A 19,802-nucleotide genomic window follows, 5' to 3' on the forward strand; every position below is an offset into this window, starting at 1 on the left:
CGTGCAGATCTGTCCTCGCAGAGGAGGGAGAGCTTGTACCTGAATAAAACTTGGTCTTAAAGGTGCCACTGGACTGTTTTGGACCAGGGGGCTGGGAGGGGGGCTCTGCAACTTATCTGGCTGCTTCTTGCTCTGACTGAGGGCTGCTGGGAGGAGGGGGCGGGGCTTGTTGCATGTGCCCACCCCCTGGGCGCCTTACTGCCGGAGCTCCGCTCCTGTGCGCTCCCGCAGGAAACGACCCCTGGCCTAAAGCATCCCTGTTCATCCAGCCACTGCTTGAAGACTGCCAGGGAGGGGGAAGCTCACCACCTCCCCAGGCAGCCGATTCCACTCGTGCACAACTCTGACCGTCAAGAAGTTTTTCCGAATATGCAGCCAGTACCTTCCGGCCCTTAATTTAAACCCCTTCTCGCGCGTCCTCTCCTCTGCTGCCGGCAGGAATAGCTCCCTGCCCTCCGCTAAGCGACAGCCCTTCAAAGACTTCAAGAGAGCAAAATTACTTAAAGAGATTTCATCTAGACTCTATGGTATGCCATAGAGTTTGGACTCGGCAACTACCATTTCCTCCGGGGAAACTGCTCGCGGCGCTCTGGAGATGAGTTGTCATTCCAGGAGCACCCCAGGCCAATGTTCCCTCTAAGCTATGGAACCCTGTGAGCAAAAATTCTACTTTGTAAGCTATTGGCATTAAAGTTGTGAGCAGGTGATTTGGATGCTGCATAAGTTAGTTTGCTCTGGAGCCCTCCTTCCTGAGCTAAGACAAAAAGGTGTGGGCCAGAGGCTAAAAAACTGTGAGCTAGCTCACACTAACTCATCTTAGAGGGAACACTGCCCAAGGCCCCACCTGGAGTTTGGCAACCCAAGAGTCACGCCTCCTTTCCAGGGGGTTTGCTCCAGAACCTCAAATTTCTGTTTATGCCAAAGGTGGAGTTTGTTAACAAAGGGGCACCCCTCCCGCGCGAAATCCTCAATCCGCAGACTGGCAGGGTGGAACCCCTCTTGCTGCCTCATTCTCTCGTCGCATGTAAATCAGGCCTCACTCCGGAGTAAGTGCACGCGAGATTGCAGCGTGAAGAGGCAGTTGCTGCCTGGTTTGATCTTCTGCCTGTGTCAGGAGGAATGCAGCTCTACCGCAGTTGCTCCGGGGAGGCACTTCCTTTTAGAACAGCCCTGACACAGCTGCTGATTCAGCAAAACGAAAACCCCCCTCCGGCCAAAGCGGCAACCCACGGTGCCCCGCAGACAAATCATCTGCCGGCCTCTAGCAAAAAAAGGGGGGGGGATTGTGGTCATGATGCTTGGAAGCTCTTGGGAAGGATCCAGAGCTCTGGACTGAGTGGTCAACGGCTTTCAAAGTGACGGGAAGAAGAACCTCCACGGGGCCAAGAAGATCGGGAGAGCTCCGTCCTTGCAGGCTTGTCCGGGGCTTAATCTGCGGCCAAGCAGGCTGCCTGGTCTAGGCCTCCGAACCTGGTTTCCAAAACAGAGGCCTGAGGCCTGTGTTTAATAGAAGAAGCCCTAGCCTCTGAGCACACGCAGAGTGTTTTCCAGAAACGGATAAAACAAGTCGCCCCCATGCATCTGGAATGCGGAGGCAGCTCAAGTTGCCAGCTGGGCGGGGAGACAGAAAGACCTAGGCCTGTCCTTCTTCTGTGCTTCTGGCAAAGGCCTGATCCGATGCTGAAAGCCGGAAGCTTTTCACAGCATGTTGAGAGCCACCGTGGTACAGAGCAACAGATTAGGATCCGGGGGGGTGGACCAAGGTTCGAATCCCCACTCTACCACAGAATCCGGCTGGGTGACCTGGGGCCACTGTCACTCTCTGTCTAACCTACCTCAGCCTGACACTTTAACCACCATGTGGGACTTGAGAGGGGCTTTTCTCCCCCTCCCCCAAGACGCAGCCCCTCCATCTTATCACACGTTCGGCCTACTTCGCAGGGCTCCCGTAACAATTCCTGAGATAACGAACGCGAAGTTCCCTGAACACTCGAAGGTAAAGCTAAAGGTTTCCCTTGCTCGAGAGCCAGTCGAATCCGACTCTAGGGACGCGGTGCTCATCTCCGTTCCCAAGCCGAAGAGCCAGCGCTGTCCGAAGACGTTTCCGTGGTCATGCGGCTGGCATGACTAGACGCCGAGGCGCACGGAACGCTGTTCCCTTCCCACCGAAGCGGTACCTATTTATCTACTTGCAATGTATTGCTTTCGAACTGCTAGGTTGGCAGGAGCTGGGGCCAGAGGCGGGAGCTTGCTCCGTCATGCGGCACACTCGGGTCTCGAACTGCCGAGCTACCGACCTTCCGGTCCGCAGCTCGGCGTCTTAACCACAAAGCCACCGCGGCCCCCGAACGCTCAAAAGCACTGTGTAAACACTGGCTCTTTTAGGATCTCCCCCCCACACACACACCATGAGTGGCGAAATCCATGCGCAGCACACACACACGCACAAACAGCCCCCTTACCACCGAACGGCAAGTTGGCAACCTTTGCTCGGCCTGTTCCCACGCTTGGAGCAGCCCCCACCCCACCCGAGGCATCAGGGAACAGCCACCTCCATAGAAAAGGGGACAAAAGGGGCCGCCGGCCAGGGACAAGCCGGGCTTTCAGAGACGACGAACAAGGACGTGAAAAGCCGGGGGAAAGAGAGGGGGGCTCGTGAAAGGAGGCCGGGCAGAGAGCGAGAAGGGTGTGTGTGTTTCCCATCCATTCACGGTCTTCCCCCTTTTAGCCCCCCTCTTGCCTGGCCTTCCAGAAAAGTAGAGCAGGACGGCTGGGGGAAGCGGAATTCCCTCTTCGCAGCCAGCAGAACGTAGAGAGAAAACAAAGGACGGTTTGGGCTCGGCCGTCCAGACAGCAAAAGGAGACGCGAGTTTCAGAAACCAATTTTCGCCTGAGCGCCCGTCACCTCCTTTCCAGAGTCGGTCCAAGCCGAGTGAAAGGAAAGCGGGGGGGTGCCTCTGAGCACGTGCAGAGTACATGGTTTTAGCCAAGTGAGTAATCCCCAGCTACCCAATGGAGCAAAAGGTCTGATCCAGTAGAAGAAGGAGAGAAGAGATTGGATTTATACCCTGCCCTTCACCACCGGAAGGTGTCTCAGAGCGGCTTACAGACTCCTTTCCCTTCCCCTCCCCACAACAGACACCCTGTGAGTTAGGTGGGGCTGAGAGAGCTCTTGACAGAAACGGCTCTTTTTCAAGCACAGCTCTGATCAGAACTACGGCTTGCCCAAGGTCATCCAGCCAGGTGCAAGTGGAGGAGTGGGGAATCAAACCCGGTTCTCCCAGATTAGAGTCCGCGCACTCAACCACAACACCAAACACCTCCATCCCTTCAAGAAGAGAAGAGATTGTATTTATAGCCCGTCTCAGAGCGGCTCACAATCTCCTTTCCCTTCCCCTCCCCACAACAGACACCCTGTGAGGCAGGTGGGGGCTGAGAGAGCTCTGGGAGAACTTGTGACTGACCCAAGGTCACCCAGCTGGCTTCATGTGGAGGAGGAGTGGGGAATCAAACCCGGTTCTCCCAGATCAGAGTCCTTCCACTCTTAACCACTCCAGCACATCGGCACATGATAATGCTAGGACAAATTGGAAGGCAGCAGGAAAAGCGGAAGGCCCGACAGGAGAGGGATCAACTCCATCAGGGAAGCCACAGCCTTCACCTCGCAAGACCTGAGCAAGACTGTTCACGACAGGACGTTTTGGAGGACATTAATTCATGCGGTCTCCGTAAGTCAGAATGGTCTTGACCAGGGCTTTTTGTAGAAAAAACCCAGCAGGAACTCATTAGCATAATAGGCCACACCCAACAGCAGAAACACATTAGCATATTAGGCCACACCCCGACAGCACCGCTCATTAGCACATTAGGCCACACCTCCATGTTACCAGAAGTGTGGTCATCCAGCCACACCCACCTTTTGCTTCTTATTCTGTTTACCTTGTTTCCAGGGCTCTTTTTGTAGCAGGAACCTCTTTGCATGTTAGGCCACACACCCCTAATTGTAGCCAGTCCTGATGAGTTTCTGCCGTTGGGTGTGGCCTATTATGCTAATGCGTTCCTGCTGGGCGTGGCCAACTTGGGAACAAGCCGGAACTCCGTTCCTGTGCGTTCCTGCCCAAAAATAGCCCTGGCACTGACGGCACATAACACTCAACATGTCTTGTTCCTTGCTCAGTGCTCTGACTGCTACACCATCCTGCCTCTCTCGCATACCCTTCGGGAAGTCCAGTTTCCTGCCCAAAGCAGCCCGACGGCATCTGGTGCCACTCACCTCTCACGGCCAGTACCGAAGGGGTCCGTGATAGAGGGTCCCCCAGGGAGTTGAGAGGAACGCTGTCTTGCAGCCAAATCACCTGCACCGGCTCCGGTGGTCCCTGCGCCCCGCAGGTGAGGTTGAAAGGAGTCCCGGCCGTCACCTCCATGTCTTCGGGTTCGTCGGCGAAGAAGGGGAGACCTGGGAGCAAAGAAGAACAAGGGGATCAGACAGAGAGCCAGTTTGGCGTAGTGGTTAGAAGCGCAGTCTCTAATCTGGGAGAACCGGGTTCGATCCCCCACTCCTCCACGTGCAGCTGCTGGTGTGACCTTGGGTCAGTCACAAGTTCTCTCAGAGCTGACCTCTCCGGAGCAGTCCTCAAAGGAGCTCTCTCAGCCCCACCTGCCTCACAGGGTGTCCGTTGTGGGGAGGGGAAGGGGAAGGAGACTGTAAGCCGCTCCGAGACTCCTTCAGGTAGTGACGGGCGAGGTATCAATCCAATCTCCTCTTCTTATTCACGTTCGCAATGAATTGCCATTCTTCCCTTGGATCCAGAGGAGACGTTTCCACAGGGGCAAGGATTTCCATCTGTGGAGTGCAATCGTCTCGGCTCATGCCCCCGGCTCGGGTTGCCAGCTCCAGGCTGGGAAATTCCTGGAGATTTGGGAGCTGAACCCAGAAGGCAGGATTTGAGGAAGACTCCAGCAAGCACCTTCAAGACTAACAAAATTTGCGGCAAGGTAGGAGCAAGGTAGGAGCCACAGAGTCCACCCTCTGAAGCAGCCATTTTCTTAGGGCTCCCAACCTCCAGGTGGCACCTGGAGATCCACTGCTATTACGGTTGATCTCTAGATCTAGTTCCCCTGGAGAAAATGGCTGTTTTGGAGGGTGGACTTTATGGCATTGTACCCTGCTGAGTTCCTTCCCCTCCCCAAACCTCACCCTACGGAGGCTCCACCTACCCCCCAAATCTCCATATTTTCAGACATTTTCTCCAGGGGAACTGATTTCTGCCGCCTGGATATCAGATCCAATTCTAAGAGCTCAATTCTAAGAGCTCTCCAGGTCCCACCTGGAGGCTATATACAAATATATATATCGCCGTGCACAATAAATATGGAGCTGAGGTGGCTCAAGTGGTTAAGACGCTGAACTGCAGGCTGGGGAAGGTCGGTCGTTCAGCAGTTCGAGACCCGAGTGTGCCGCAGGACGGGGTGAGCTCCCGTCTCTAGTGCCAGCTCCTGCCAACCTAGCAGTTCGAAAGCAAGAAATTGCAAGTAGATAAATAGGGACCACTTTGGTGGGAAGGAAACAGCGCTCCGTGCGCCTTGGTGTTTAGTCATGCCGGCCACATGACCACGGAAACGTCTTCGGACAGCGCTGGCTCTTCGGCTTGGAAACAGAGATGAGCACCGCAGCCCTAGAGTCGGACTCGACTGGCTTTCGAGCAAGGGAGACCTTTACCTTTACCTTTACAATAAATATAATTTTCTGGTGGAACAATTTCGTGCTTTATTCTTTTTCTTTTTATATTTTCCAATACTGTTGTCTAAATATTGGTATCAAAATATTATCAAAGATATATTTCACCCAGACAATACATAGAGAAAAATATGTTTCACCCAAACAATACATCGAGTGCAGGTTTACATTCAGACAGCTTCCTTGTCAGTGTCACGATCACTAGTCCCACGGGACTCTAGTAATTTACCCATTTCGAATTAATCTTTTTCAAGGACCGTGATGTATATATAAAGGACATGAGGCGTAAGAATTTTTCTTTGTGAGCCCAAAAGCTCTCAACATTGCAACATTGTCTAGGGTCCAATCAGAACTGAAATAAACAAAAATATTAATAAAGGTAAAGGTTCCCTTGCTCTAAAGCCAGTCGAATTCGACTCTAGGGTTGAGGTGCTCATCTCCGTTTCAAAGCCGAAGAGCCAGCGCTGTCCGAAGACGTTTCCATGGTCATGTGACTAAAAACCAAGGTGCACGGAACGCTGTTCCCTTCCCACCGAAGTGGTACCTATTTATCTACTTGCAGTTTCTTGCTTTCGAACTGCTAGGTTGGCAGGAGCTGGAACTAGAGACGGGAGCTCACTCCGTCATGCGGCACACTCGGGTCTCGAACTGCTGAGCGACCGACCTTCCACAGTCTGCAGTTCAGCGTCTTAACCACTTGAGACACCGCAGCTCAATATTAATATTAATACATCAATACAATTTCATTCCACCTCATTTATAATTATTAAAATTGTAAAAGGAGCTCACTGACCCGCAAGGGTAAGGTGGAATGAAATTGTATTTGATGTATTTGTGTCTCTAAGACTCCCTAGTCGAACACCAACAGTTGTTTGGCACGGACTCACTGATGGCCTTGAGAAAAATCCACTGCAAGCGGCTTGGCGCATTCCTAACAGAACAAAACAGGGCAGAAATGTTTCCAGTCCCCCCCCCCCCGATTTCCAGATTTATAACAGAAGGAAGCGTTATGTTCAAGGGAATCAAATCCAGGCCTGCGCTGTCCTGAATAGCATAAGCCAGCCCGATCTTATCAGTTCTCAGAAGCCAAGCAGGATTGGCCCTGGTTAATATTTGGATGGGAGACCACCGAGGACGTCCAGGATCTCTATGCGGAGTCAGGCCTTGGCAAAACCACCTCTGTTCATCCGCTCTGACATGGATGGCCCATGGTAGCCTGCTCCTGTCAGATTTCAGAAGCTAAGCAGGGTCAGGCCTGGTTAGTACTTGGATGGGAGACCGCTGAGGAAGTTCAGGATCTCTATGCAGAGTCGGGCAGTGGCAAAACCGCCTCTGTTCGTCTGCTCTGACATGGATAGCCCCAGCAATGGCACACTGAACGTCTCTTGCCTTAAAAACCCCAAGGAGGTCATCATAAGGAGTGTTGCCAACCTCCTGGTGGGGGCTGGAGATCTCCAGAGATCACAAGTGGTCTCTGTTGGTTCCCAACAGTTTCTTATCTAACAAAAATGATGTTCTCCCCAAAAACAAATTTTATCACGATCTTATTTACTTTTGACTTGCCTGATGTATACGAGCAATGAGTACTTATGTCTTTCTGGGGACGCCTGCTCTTTGCGGTTAAAAACATTGTAGGCTGGTTTGAAATACTGACTGTTTGTGCATATCTGATCTCAATGTTCCCTCTAAGTCGTGGAGTCTTGTGAGCAAAAATTCTACTTGGTGAGCTACTGGCATTGAAGTTGTGAGCAAGAGATTTGGCTGCTACATGAATTAGTTTGCTCGGGAGCCCTCCTTCCTGAGCTGAGGCAAAAAAATGTGTCAGCCGGAGGCTAAAAGACTGCGAGCTAGCTCACACTAACTCAGCTTAGAGGGAACACTGATTACCACTCTGTTTCCAATCTATATTGTACTTGTTTTTATGCTTCCGGAGAGATCCTGCCGTCCCCTATTTGGAACTGTTGCTATGTCTATTTTTTGTTTGGTTATGTTTTGTCTGTTGAAAAAATTGTTAATAAAAATAAATTTTAAAAAACAACAACTGATATCCAGAGGACAGAAATCAGTTCCCTTTGGAAGGTGGTCTCTACGGCGTTGTGCCACATAGAGATGGGAAGGCCCAGAAAAAAACCAGAAAAATTCGGGGGGAAAACGGTTTTTTCCTGAAGCCTTTTTGTTTTTTTCCGAAAAATTGGAAAAAGAAAAGAAAAAAAATGATTATGGAACGTTTTATTTTAACATGATGAATAAAATATTTTAAGACAAGGTGTTCAAATATTTTCCAAATCATTTCACATATCAGATTGATCTAATTTCTGTGCACTGAAGGCAAGCAAGTCCTAGGTTACAAACTGAACTCTCCAATGCAAGAACAAGATGCATTTCTTCCTTTAGGAGGTGCTATTGTCAGAAGAAAATAAAAAGGTTTCAGTTTTGTTTTTGCAAGTGGGTGGGTATTCTGTTTGTAATAATTGTTTTGGATACACTATATTTTTAATATCCTAGTTGTGATAATTTCATGCCAAGTAAAAATGTCCAGTCATATTTTATGTTCCTAAAGTAACAGAATGACTTTCAATCTAGAATCTAGAAAAGACAAATGTAGCATTTCTTTCAATTTTTCCGAAAATTTCCATTTCCCCCCGAAAAAAACCGGGGTTTTTTCCGAGGTTCAAAATTTCCGGAAATTTTACATCTCTAGTGCCACAAGCCCCTCCCCTTCCTAGGCTCCACCCACCCCACGTATTTCCCAAGTGGGAGTTGGCAACCCGAGCCATCAGTCAGATGTGACTCAATGGCACCTTCCAGCCGGGTCTTAATTTAAGCGAGGGGGTGGTCTGAAACTTGTTCTGAGTGCCTCGGCTCAGGCACGGACTACTGGCAGCGGAGACAAGAGTGCCTCTGAGCCTGGACCCAATAGAGAGTTTGGGAGCGGAAATAAAAGCGAAATGAAATTAATACCATTCTCAAAGTTGGGGACCTCCAAGGCATGAAAGGAAGAGGATTTATAGTGCATGAACTGAGTGTGTTAACAGCAACCCGAAGGAGGATTTAACAAGCCGGAAGTAGAAGACAACAGAGGAAGCCCCTTCACGTCAGCGATAGTAAAGGTGCCCAGCACGCAAAGAAGCGGTTCTGACTGTGTCCAGAAGAGATTTTTCTTTTTTTTATTAACAGAAACTCAAGGGAACTCAAGGGAACATTAACAGAAATTCAAGGGAACATTACTAACATATTAACAGAGAATTATATGTGACTGAACTAAGAAAAGAAGTTTGACAACACACAGAAGAAGCCCAAGAAGATTAATTGGACATTACTAACAGTTTAATTTACCAGTTTATATATCACTCAGCTTTCTCTTTCTCCCGCTGTCTACCCTTCCCTTTTTTTCTTTTAAGCGAAATACCTCCCCTTTTTAGGGGAGCTAATAAAATCTTTACAAAAAAAAAAAAAGAGTGCCTCTGAGCCCGTGCAGCATTCAAAGGATTTACCTTCCAGTCCCAAATACGCGCTGTCGGAGAAGACGTCAGACCCGTTCACCGTCACCGCGCACTGGTAATTCCCCATGTCCGAAAGCTGCACAGAAGGGATGCTGGTGGGGGAGGAGAGAAGAGAAGAGAAGAGTCACGCAAACTCCCGAAGACGCTCTAATGTCCGGGCTGAGGAGGGAACCGGAATGAGGAATCCCTCTTTCCAGAGGTGTACGGAATCCTGCGGCAGGCGCATTGGCGCACAGAAAAGCGACCGGCTCCGTGCCCGAATTATAAGAGCAGACAAAGGGAAGGCTAGCACCTGCTCACAGGGTTGCCAGCCTCCAGGTGAGGCCTGGAGATCTCCCGGAATTGCCACTGAGCTTAGACTGGCAGTGGCTCTCCAGGGTCTCAGGCGCGGGTCTTTCCCATCCCCTCCTACCTGATCCTTTCAACTGGAGATGCCGGGGATCGAACCTGGGACTTTCTGCATGCCAAGCAGACGCTCTGCCACTGAGCTACAGCCCCACTTCATGGCTCTCCAGGGTCTCAGGGGGATGTCTTTCCCATCACCTCCTGCCTGGCCCTTTTAACTGGAGATGCCGGGGATCGAACCTGGGACCTTCTGCATGCTAAGCAGAAACTGTTGTACTGAGCCACAGCCCCACTTCATGGCTCTCCAGGGTCACAGGGGGAGGGGGTCTTTCCCATCCCCTCCTACCTGATCCTTTTAACTGCAGATGCCGGGGATTGAACCTGGGACTTCTACATGCCAAGCAGATGCTGAGAGCCATCGTGGTGTAGAGGTTAGGAATGGCAGACTCTAACCCGGAGAACTGGTTTCTGAGCCAGTTTGTGTATTTGGTTAAGAGCACGGGCTCTAATCTGGGACAACAGGGTTTGATTCCCCACTCCTCCACATGCAGCCAGCTGGGTGACCTTGGGCCAGTCACAAGTTCTCTCAGAGCTGTTCTCTCAAGGGCAGTTCTCTCAGAGCTCTCTCAGCCCCACCTACCTCACAGGGTGTCCGTTGTGGGGAGAGGAAGGGAAAGGAGATTGTCAGCTGCTCTGAGACTCCGAGTGAAGGGCGGGGTATAAATCCAATTGGTGCTCAACTGTAGCAGTTGCGTTTTGATGTTTAGAGAAAGGATTCGGCTTGAATTTTTGGCCCTTTCCTTCTGCATCGTGCCGACTTGCTACTTAGGGATTCTTGGAGGGAGGTGGTGTGGGGTTTTTGTGTGGTGTCAGCAACAGTCTAGAGGCCAACCACCCCTCTGTTTACTTACTGGTCAGGATTCCTCCATCTTGAAGGACCAGTGGCCAGTTTTTCCCCCACCAGGACCCAAAAGCCTCAGCAGACAAAACAAATGTCTCTAATCTGCTGTCTCCCTGTTTATTTTACGAAGTTTGAAAAGCTCGTTTTGTTTGTCACAGCTGCCTTTCTGCCGTTTGTCCAAGTGGAAGTTAATGGTACAACCTTAAAAAGTTTTTTTTCCCTTGAAAGCCGTTCTGGGGGAAAAAGAAATTCATTCAGCCTACGCAGCTAATGAAACAAAGTCGAAAACAGCGTGGGAACCGTGAGCCAGGAAGATCCTTTGGTTTCCAAAAAGCTGTCAGGGAAAAAAAACAGATCTTCTGAATTTCAGATACAAGATTCAGGGTAGTCCTCTGAAACCAGGACAGCACCAAGCAATTTTAAATTCAATCCACGTTTCCAGGCGCAATTGCATTGTTTACAGCGGTGCATAATCCTTAGCAACCATTTAGTATTTTTGTTTAAATATCTAAATGCTTTACATCCTTAATCTAACAACAGCCCTGGAAAGTAGGCCCAGATTGTTCGTCTCCACACTGTAGATGGATGGGCGAGTTTAAGACTAAAAGAGAACAACTGGCCACATGCTATCTGGTGGGTTCTTAACTTTCACTTGAAAAACACCAAGTTTCTAGCCTTCGTGAGTGTGAAAATTACAAGAGAAATGCCTGAAGGGATTTCAAAGGTTACTTGTTTATATTCATTTATTTCATAAGAACATAAGAGAAGCCATGTTGGATCAGGCCAATGGCCCATCCAGTCCAGCACTCTGTGTCACACAGTGGCCAAAACCCAGGTGCTATCAGGAGGTCCACCAGCAGGACCAGAACTCCAGAAGCCCTCCCACTGTGGCCCCCCAAGCACCAAGAATACAGAGCATCACTGCCCCAGACATAAGAACATAAGAGAAGCCATGTTGGATCAGGCCAATGGCCCACCCCATCCAACACTCTGTGTCACACAGTGGCCAAAACCCAGGGGCCATCAGGAGGTCCACCAGCAGGACCAGGCCTCCCAATATTGCCCCCCAAGCACCAAGAATACAGAGCATCATTTGCCCCAGACAGAGTGTTCCATCTATATTTTGTGGCTTATAGCCACTCATGGACCTCTGTTCCAGATGTTCGTTTCATTTATACCCCGCCAACAGCTTACATCCTTCTCCTCTCCTCCATTTTATCCTCACAACAACCCTGTGAGGGAGGTTAGGCTGAGAGAGTGTGACTGGCCCAGGGCAATGCTCCCTCTAACCTGTGGAGTCTTGTGAACGAAAATTCTACTTGGTAAGGTACTGGGATTAAAGTTGCGAGCAAGCGATTGGGCTGGTGAATAAATGAGTTTGCTCTGGAGCCCTCCTTCCTGAGCCAAGACAAATATGTGTGAGCCGGAGGCTAAAAAAATGTGTGAGCTGGAGGTAGCTCACACTAACTCAGCTTAGAGGGAACATGGCCCCAAGGCTACCTAGTGAGTTTCCACGGCACAGATGGAAGTTGCCAGCTTCCAGGTGGGGGATGGAATTATCCAGAAATTACAACTGGTATGCAGACAACAGAGACCATCTTGGAGAAAATGGCAGGTTTGGAGACCCCCATGGCAGGGTTGCCCAACTCTGGGTTTGGAAATACCCGGAGATTTTGGGGGTGGAGCCAAGGGAGGGCGGGGTTAGGGGAGGGACCTCAGCAGGATATAAGGCTCTAGACTCCGCCCTCCAAAGCAGCCATTTTCTCCGTCGGAACTGAACTTGGTTGTCTGGCCATCGATTGTCAAAGGGGGGGGCTCTCCAGGAGCCACCTGGATGTTGGCATCCCTACAGACTTCTATCCCATTGACTTCAATAGACCTAGAGGGGTGCAACGACGACTGAGGGGTGACATGATCGAGGTTTATAAGATTATGCATGGGATAGAGCAGGTAGAGAAAGAGGTTCTTTTCTCCCTTTCTCACAATACAAGAACTCGTGGGCACTCCATGAAATTGCTGAGCGGTCGGGTTAGAATGGATAAAAGGAAGTCCTTCTTCACCCAAAGAGTGATTAACACATGGAATTCACTGCCACAGGAAGTGGTGGCGGCTACAAGCATGGACAGCTTCAAAAGGGAATTAGATAAGCATATGGAGCAGAGGTCCATCAGTGGCTATTAGCCACAAGGTCTAGATAGGGACTCTGGGGCAAGTGAGGCTCTGTCTTCTTGGTGCTTGGGGGGGGCAACAGTGGGAGGGCTTCTTATGTCCTGGCCCCACTGATGGACCTCCTGACGGCACTGTGTGACACAGAGTGTTGGGCTGGATGGGCCTTTGGCCTGATCCAACATTGGCGTCTCTTATGTTCCTAACCTTATTTCAGACTGGACTGCCAGGGTCTCATTTTTACTGTTCCAGAGATGACCTGCAGATAGCCTTAGATTTCACATCGGAAGGAAGGCAGCATAGATATTTTAAAAATATTATTTTTTTCCCCAAATTAAGAGAACACTCTATGTGGACGACCCTGTACTGTTCTGTTACTAATCTCTCAGACGTCCATCCTTGGCATCAGTTCTAAATACCAGCCCTCCCCAAGTTCCTTCTTCGGTATCCCTGCTGTGCCAGGACTGTCAATCATGTGTAAAAAGTTCAAAGTCAGAGAACTTCGGATGTGGCCTTCCTACCCGTTTCTCCTGCTTGGAGCCTGAGTCATTGCAAACATTACTTCCTCCTGACTCACGCAGACTCATGCACGAGGGCACACACCGGTATGCACTCTCCCCCCCCCCCTCAAATGCACATGGACTCCCCCTGCCCATTCCGCATTTCCAAGAGGAAGGTGGTTAACCGTTCAGGGGAAAGATGGCAGCGTTCACTTCACGGCTGAGTCAAAGATGCAATACCCAAGTCCGCTTGGCCTGCGCTATCTGTTTCCTTCCGTCATGGGGCGAATCAAGAGTGAGTCAGAGAATCCACACTCTTTTCATGTCTTATTATTTCTCCGTATATGGGCCATTAATGAAATGGCTAGTAGTTTTCCTTGGCTCCTTGTTGGAAAGGGGTGTATCTCACTGCATTCTTACAGAGGGGAGGGATTCTGGCTCAGTGGAAGAGCATCTGCTTGGCATGCAGAAGGTCCCTGGTTCAATCCCCGGCATCTCCAGTTAAAAGGACCAGGCAGGAGATGATGGGAAAGACCTCAGCCTGAGACCCTGGAGAGCCATGAAGTGGGGTTGTAGCTTAGTGGCAGAGCCCCTGCTTGGCATTCAATCCCCGGCATCTCCAGTTAAAAGGACCAGGCAGGAGATGATGGGAAAGACCTCAGCCTGAGACCCTGGAGAGCCATGAAGTGGGGTTGTAGCTTAGTGGCAGAGCCCCTGCTTGGCATTCAATCCCCGGCATCTCCAGTTAAAAGGACCAGGCAGGAGATGATGGGAAAGACCTCAGCCTGAGACCCTGGAGAGCCATGAAGTGGGGTTGTAGCTTAGTGGCAGAGCATCTGCTTGGCATGCAGAAGGTCCCTGGTTCAATCCCCGGCATCTTCAGTTAGAAACGACCAAGTGGTCGTTGATGGGAAAAACCTCCGCCTGAAACCCTGGAGAGCCATGAAGTGGGGTTGTAGCTTAGTGGCAGAGCCCCTGCTTGGCATTCAATCCCCGGCATCTCCAGTTAAAAAGGACCAGGCAGGAGGTGATGGGAAAGTCCTCTGCCTGAGGCCCTGGAGAGCTGCTGCCAGGTTGAGTAGACAATACTGACCTTGATGGACCAAGGATCTGATTCAGTACAAGGCAGTTTCATTTTGGGAAGGCTATGACTCCATGGTACAACATGCAGAAGGTCCCTGGTTCAATCCCCGGCATCTCCAGTTAAAAAGGAGCAAGCCAGTAGGTGATATGAAAGACCTCCACCTGAGACCCTGGAGAGCTGCTGCCAGTCTGAGTAGCCAATTTTGACCTCGATGGACCAAGGGTCTAATCAGGGGTCATTTCGTAGAAAAAGATGTGCAGGAGCTCATTAGCATAACTTATTTGCATATGCCACACCCCCTGACATCACCAGAAGTGTGTCAGAAGGCAACACCCACCGCTCAGGCTCCACTGGATTCTTTTGGATTGCTAACTGTTGGGGGGGGGGGAACATGCAGATCTGTCCTCGCAGAGGAGGGAGAGCTCGTACCTGAACAAAACTTGGTCTTAAAGGTGCCCCTGGACTGTTTTGGACTGGGGGGCGGGGGGGGGGGCTCTGCAGCTTACCTGGCTGCTTCTTGCTCTGACTGAGGGCTGCTGGGAGCAGGGGGTGGGGCTTGTTGCAAGTGCCCGTCCCCTGGGCTCTTTACTGCCGGAGCTCCGCTCCTGTGCGCTCCTGCAGAAAATGACCCCTGGGTCTAATTCAATATAAGGCAGCATCATATGTGTGATATATCCCCTCCCCCCCCCCAATTTCTGACTGTGTTTCACTATACTCTCTAAAATTATTTGGGGGCGTTAGCCCTATCCAATAATTAAATCCGTATCCCCACTCCACTCTTTATCCTAACGGATGTATGGATGGCCTGAAACATCTATATTTTTTCTTCACCCCTTTCTTTAAAAAGTCCAGCTTCAGGAAGAGTTCTGGAGGACCAGAGATCCTGCTCAGTCTTATTAAGACCAGACAGAATAACACAAAAGGGTCTTGTCCTTCTCTGAGGTCAGAGCATTCCAACCAATGGCAGCCGCCAGACATGATTTTACTTGCTCCGCCCCTCTGGGCAAGGAGGGGCATCTCAGCCAATCACCGTCAGCATTTTTTTCTCTCCATAGTCCTAAATCCAGATTGTCTTTCCTTTCCTTTCCTTTGCGTAATTCTTTTTAAAGTTGTAATTCCCACATGTTCCCCCAAGAGCACTTTGGTCGGGGCCCCAAAATCTATTGGTTATACCGGGCCCGAAGGATGTCAAACTGGCCGGGACCAGGGCTAGGGCTTTTTCGGTGGCGGCTCCTACCTGGTGGAATGAGCTCCCGGGGGAGATCCGGGCCCTGCGGGACCTTGAGCAGTTCCGCAGGGCCTGTAAGACGGAGCTCTTCCGCCAGGCTTCTGAGTAGGAGCCGCCGCCCTACTATACCACCACCGTCAAGACATCTGAATGGAGGCATTGACGGGGCCCCAGGAAGAACTTGGGATTACATCGGAAACGCCGTCGGCACTGGATATGTACGCTGAGAATACCAGCTCGAGTCGTGGGGATACCATCTTGGATCTAGGACACTAGTAACTGGATAGAGCACTTTAGTTTTAGTTCTGATGTTTTTATTATGTTTTTATATGTTTTTATTTATGGCTAGACTAATGATCTGGCCTCTGTTAGCCATCCTGAGCCCACCGGGGAGGGCGGGATAAAATATAAATAAATAAATAAATAATGTATTACCATTTTGTAAACTGCTGCTACGGCTCACCTCACCACAGGGCAGTAAAGCGGCCCATAAAAGCTTGCATACAACACAGCCGAGGGTTGCCAACTCTGGGTTGGGAAACCCTGGAGATATGGGGGCGGAGCCTGGGGGAGGTGGGGTCTCAGGGAGGGAGGGACCTTAGCGGGGCATAATGTCGTACAGCCCGCCCTCTAAGGCAGCCGTGTCCTCCAGGGGAACTGATCACTGCAGCCTGGATGTGAATTCTACTTCCAGTACATCTCCAGGCTCTGCCTGAAGGCTAGCAACAAACACATTTGGGCACCACATTTTAGGAAGGATGTTGACAAGCTTGAGCGTGTCCAGAAGAGGGCAACCAGGATGGTGAGAGGGTTGGAATACAAGTCTTACGAGGAAAGGCTGAAAGAGTTGGGTATGATTAGCCTGGGAAAGCGAAGGCTTAGAGGGGACACGATTGCAGTCTTCCAATATCTGAAGGGCTGTTGGGTAGGAGATGGAGCAGGTCTATTCTCTCTTGCTCCGGATTGCAAGACTAGATCTAAGGGGTGGAAATTACAAGGGAGTTGATACCGGCTAAATATCAGGAGAGACTTCCTAACAGTAAGAGTGGTTGAGCAGTGGAACGGACTGCCTCGGGAGGTGGCGGAGGCTCCTTCGCTGGACGTTTTCAAGCGGAGGCTGGGCGACCATCTTTTGGGTATGTCGTAGGGCTATCTTTCGGCTATGCTCTTGCAGAGTGCAGGGGGTTGGACTAGATGACTTGCAAGGTCCCTTCCAACTCTAACATTCTATGATTCTATGATTCTAACACAGGGAAACATGGCAAGGTTGAGCAAACGTAGAAACACACCATGTTAGAACAAAACACACAACACCAGGGCTATTTTTGGGCAGGAACGCACAGGAACGGAGTTCCGGCTGGCTCCTGAGTTGGCCACGCCCAGCAGGAACTCGTTAGCATAATAGGCCACACCCAAGAGCAGAAACTCATTAGGATTGGCTACATTAGTGGTGTGTGGCCTAACATGCAAAGGAGTTCCTGCTACAAAAAAGGCCCTGGGTTTTGACAACAACCAAGGTAAACAGAATAAGAAGCAAAGGGTGCGTGTGGCTGGATAACCACACTTCTGGTAACATGGGGGTGTGGCCTAATATGCTAATGAGTTTCTGCTCTTGGGTATCCCTGATGGATTAAAGTACCCTGGTCCTGCTCCTACATTTAAGAACATAAGAACATAAGAGACGCCAATGTTGGATCAGGCCAAAGGCCCATCCAGTCCAACACTCTGTGTCACACAGTGGCCAGAAATACCAGTGCCATCAGGAGGTCCAGCAGTGGGGCCAGGACATTAGAAGCCCTCCCACTGTTGACCCCCCCCCCAAGCACCAAGAAGACAGAGCATCACTTGCCCCAGAGCCCCTAGCTATACCTTGTGGCTAATAGCCACTGATGGACCTCTGCTCCATATGCTTATCTAATTCCCTTTTGAAGCCGTCCATGCTTGTAGCACCCACCACTTCCTGTGGCAGTGAATTCCATGTGTTAATCACTCTTTGGGTGAAGAAGTACTTCCTTTTATCCGTTCTAACCCGACCGCTCTGCAGTTTCATGGAGTGCCCACGAGTTCTTGTATTGTGAGAAAGGGAGAAAAGTACCTCTTTCTTTACCTGCTCTTTCCCATGCATAATCTTATAAACCTCGATCATGTCACCCCTCAGTCGTCTTTTCTCCAAGCTAAAGAGCCCTAAGCGCTTTAACCTTTCCTCATAGGGAAAGTGTTCCAACCCTTTTATCATTCGAGTTGCCCTTTTCTGCACTTTTTCCAAAGCTATAATATCCTTTTTAAGGTGTGGTGCCCAGAACTGCACACAGTATTCCAAATGAGGTCTCACCATTGATTTATATAGGGGCATTATTATATTGGCTGATCTGTTTTCAATACCCTTCCTAATAATCCCCAGCATAGCATTGGCCTTCTTTATTGCAGTCACACACTGTCTCGACATTTTCAGTGAGTTATCCACTACAACTCCAAGATCTCTCTCTTGCTCAGTCTCTGCCAGTTCAGACCCCATCAATGTGTATTTATATTTAGGATTTTTGGCTCCAATGTGCATCACCTTGCACTTGGCCACATTGAACCCCATTTGCCATGTTGACGCCCACTCGCCCATCCTTGACAGATCCCCTTGGAGTGCCTCACAATCCTCACTGGTTTTCACCACCCTGAACAACTTTGTATCATCCGCAAATTTAGCCACTTCACTGCTTACTCCCATCTCCAAATCATTAATGAACAAGTTAAAAAGCAGTGGACCAAGTACTGATCCCTGCGGTACCCCACTGCTTACCACCCTCCACTGAGAAAATTGCCCACCTACACTCACTCTCTGTTTTCTATGAACTAGCCAGTTTTTGATCCATAAAAGGACTTGTCCTTCTATCCCATGATTTTTGAGCTTACTTAGGAGCCTTTGATGAGGAACTTTATCAAAAGCTTTCTGGAAGTCAAGGTAAATAATATCTATTGGATCCCCCTTGTCCACATGTTTGTTCACCCCCTCAAAGAACACTAACAGGTTAGTGAGACAAGATCTTCCCTTACAGAAACCGTGCTGAGTCTGCCTCAATAGGTTTTGTTCATCTATGTGCCTACTAATTCTTTCCTTAATAATGGTTTCCACCAATTTACCCGGTATCGACGTCAGACTGACTGGCCTGTAATTTCCCGGATCTCCTCTGGAACCCTTTTTAAAGATGGGAGTGACATTAGCTACCTTCCAATCCTCAGGAATGGAGGCAGATTTTAAGGAAAGATTACATATCTTTGTCAGGAGATCTACAAGTTCACATTTGAGTTCTTTCAGAACTCTCGGATGTATGCCATCTGGGCCTGGTGATTTTTCAGTTTTTAAGTTGTCTATCAGTTTTAGGACCTCCTCTCTCGTCACCTCAATCTGACTCAGGTCTTTCAACACCCCTCCTGAAATCAGTGGTTCTGGAGTGGGCAAGCACTTCTCATCTTCCACAGTGAAGACGGAGGCAAAAAATGCATTTAGCTTCTCAGCCATTTCCCTATCATCCTTCAATACTCCTTTTACCCCTTGGTCGTCCAAGGGCCCCACTGCCTCCCTGGCTGGTTTCCTGTTTCTAATGTATTTGAAGAAAGTTTTATTGTTGGTTTTTACGTTTTTTGCTATATGCTCCTCATATTCCCTTTTTGCCTGCCTGACCTCAGACTTGCATTTTATTTGCCATAGCCTGTGTTCCGTTTTATCAGCCTCACTGTGACTAGCTTTCCACTGCTTAAAGGAATTCTTTTTACTTTTTACAGCCTCCATTACTCTGTTTGTTAACCATGCAGGCTTTTTCCTATACCTGTTTGTGCCTTTCCTAACCTGCGGAATATATATTTTTTGAGCTTCTAGGATCGTAGTTTTAAATAGATCCCAAGCTTCCCCAATTGTTTTGACCCTTTCTACTTTTCCTTTCAGTTTCCTCCCCACGTGTCCCCTCATATCAGAGAAATTACCCCTTTTAAAGTTAAAAATGGTTGTGTGAGTCTTTTTGGCCAATTCTCTATTTGTACAAATGATGAACTCAACTACTATATCTTCATATATTGATATAAATAATGTACTTGAATACAACAGAGACCCTAGTGTATCTTATTCATTATAGTACAAAAGCCTAAAGAACGTTATATATCTAGTAGAAAAGTCCACAGCTACAGAGACAGGTTTCAGAGCTGTAGACTATCTTGCATCTGATGAGAGAGATGCAGCAGTCGTCAGTGATGAAAGAAACAGCAGGCTGTTATGCTGTCCAAAAAGAGATACAGCAAGCCTCAAAGCAACACGCCTCCCAGGCAAAAAATGCGTGTTTGGAGAGTTTCTTC

General features: G+C 49.4%; 1 protein-coding gene across 1 annotated transcript in view; it reads right to left on the reverse strand.

Annotated features, from left to right (window-relative positions):
- The window catches only part of AXL (AXL receptor tyrosine kinase), a 105,199-nt gene that overhangs the window by 63,285 nt on the left and 22,112 nt on the right, over positions 1 to 19,802 (reverse strand). Inside the window, exons 3-4 of the mRNA XM_015427261.1 lie at positions 9,232 to 9,332; positions 4,274 to 4,456 (exon numbers count right to left, since the gene is read on the reverse strand). Coding sequence (XP_015282747.1) covers positions 4,274 to 4,456; positions 9,232 to 9,332 — 284 coding nt within the window. The remainder of the gene's footprint in view (positions 1 to 4,273; positions 4,457 to 9,231; positions 9,333 to 19,802) is intronic.

The sequence above is a fragment of the Gekko japonicus genome, unplaced genomic scaffold (genome assembly GCF_001447785.1).
Source record: "Gekko japonicus isolate JY-2015 unplaced genomic scaffold, Gekko_japonicus_V1.1 scaffold1389, whole genome shotgun sequence".
In the NCBI taxonomy this organism is placed as follows: Eukaryota; Metazoa; Chordata; class Lepidosauria; order Squamata; family Gekkonidae; genus Gekko; species Gekko japonicus.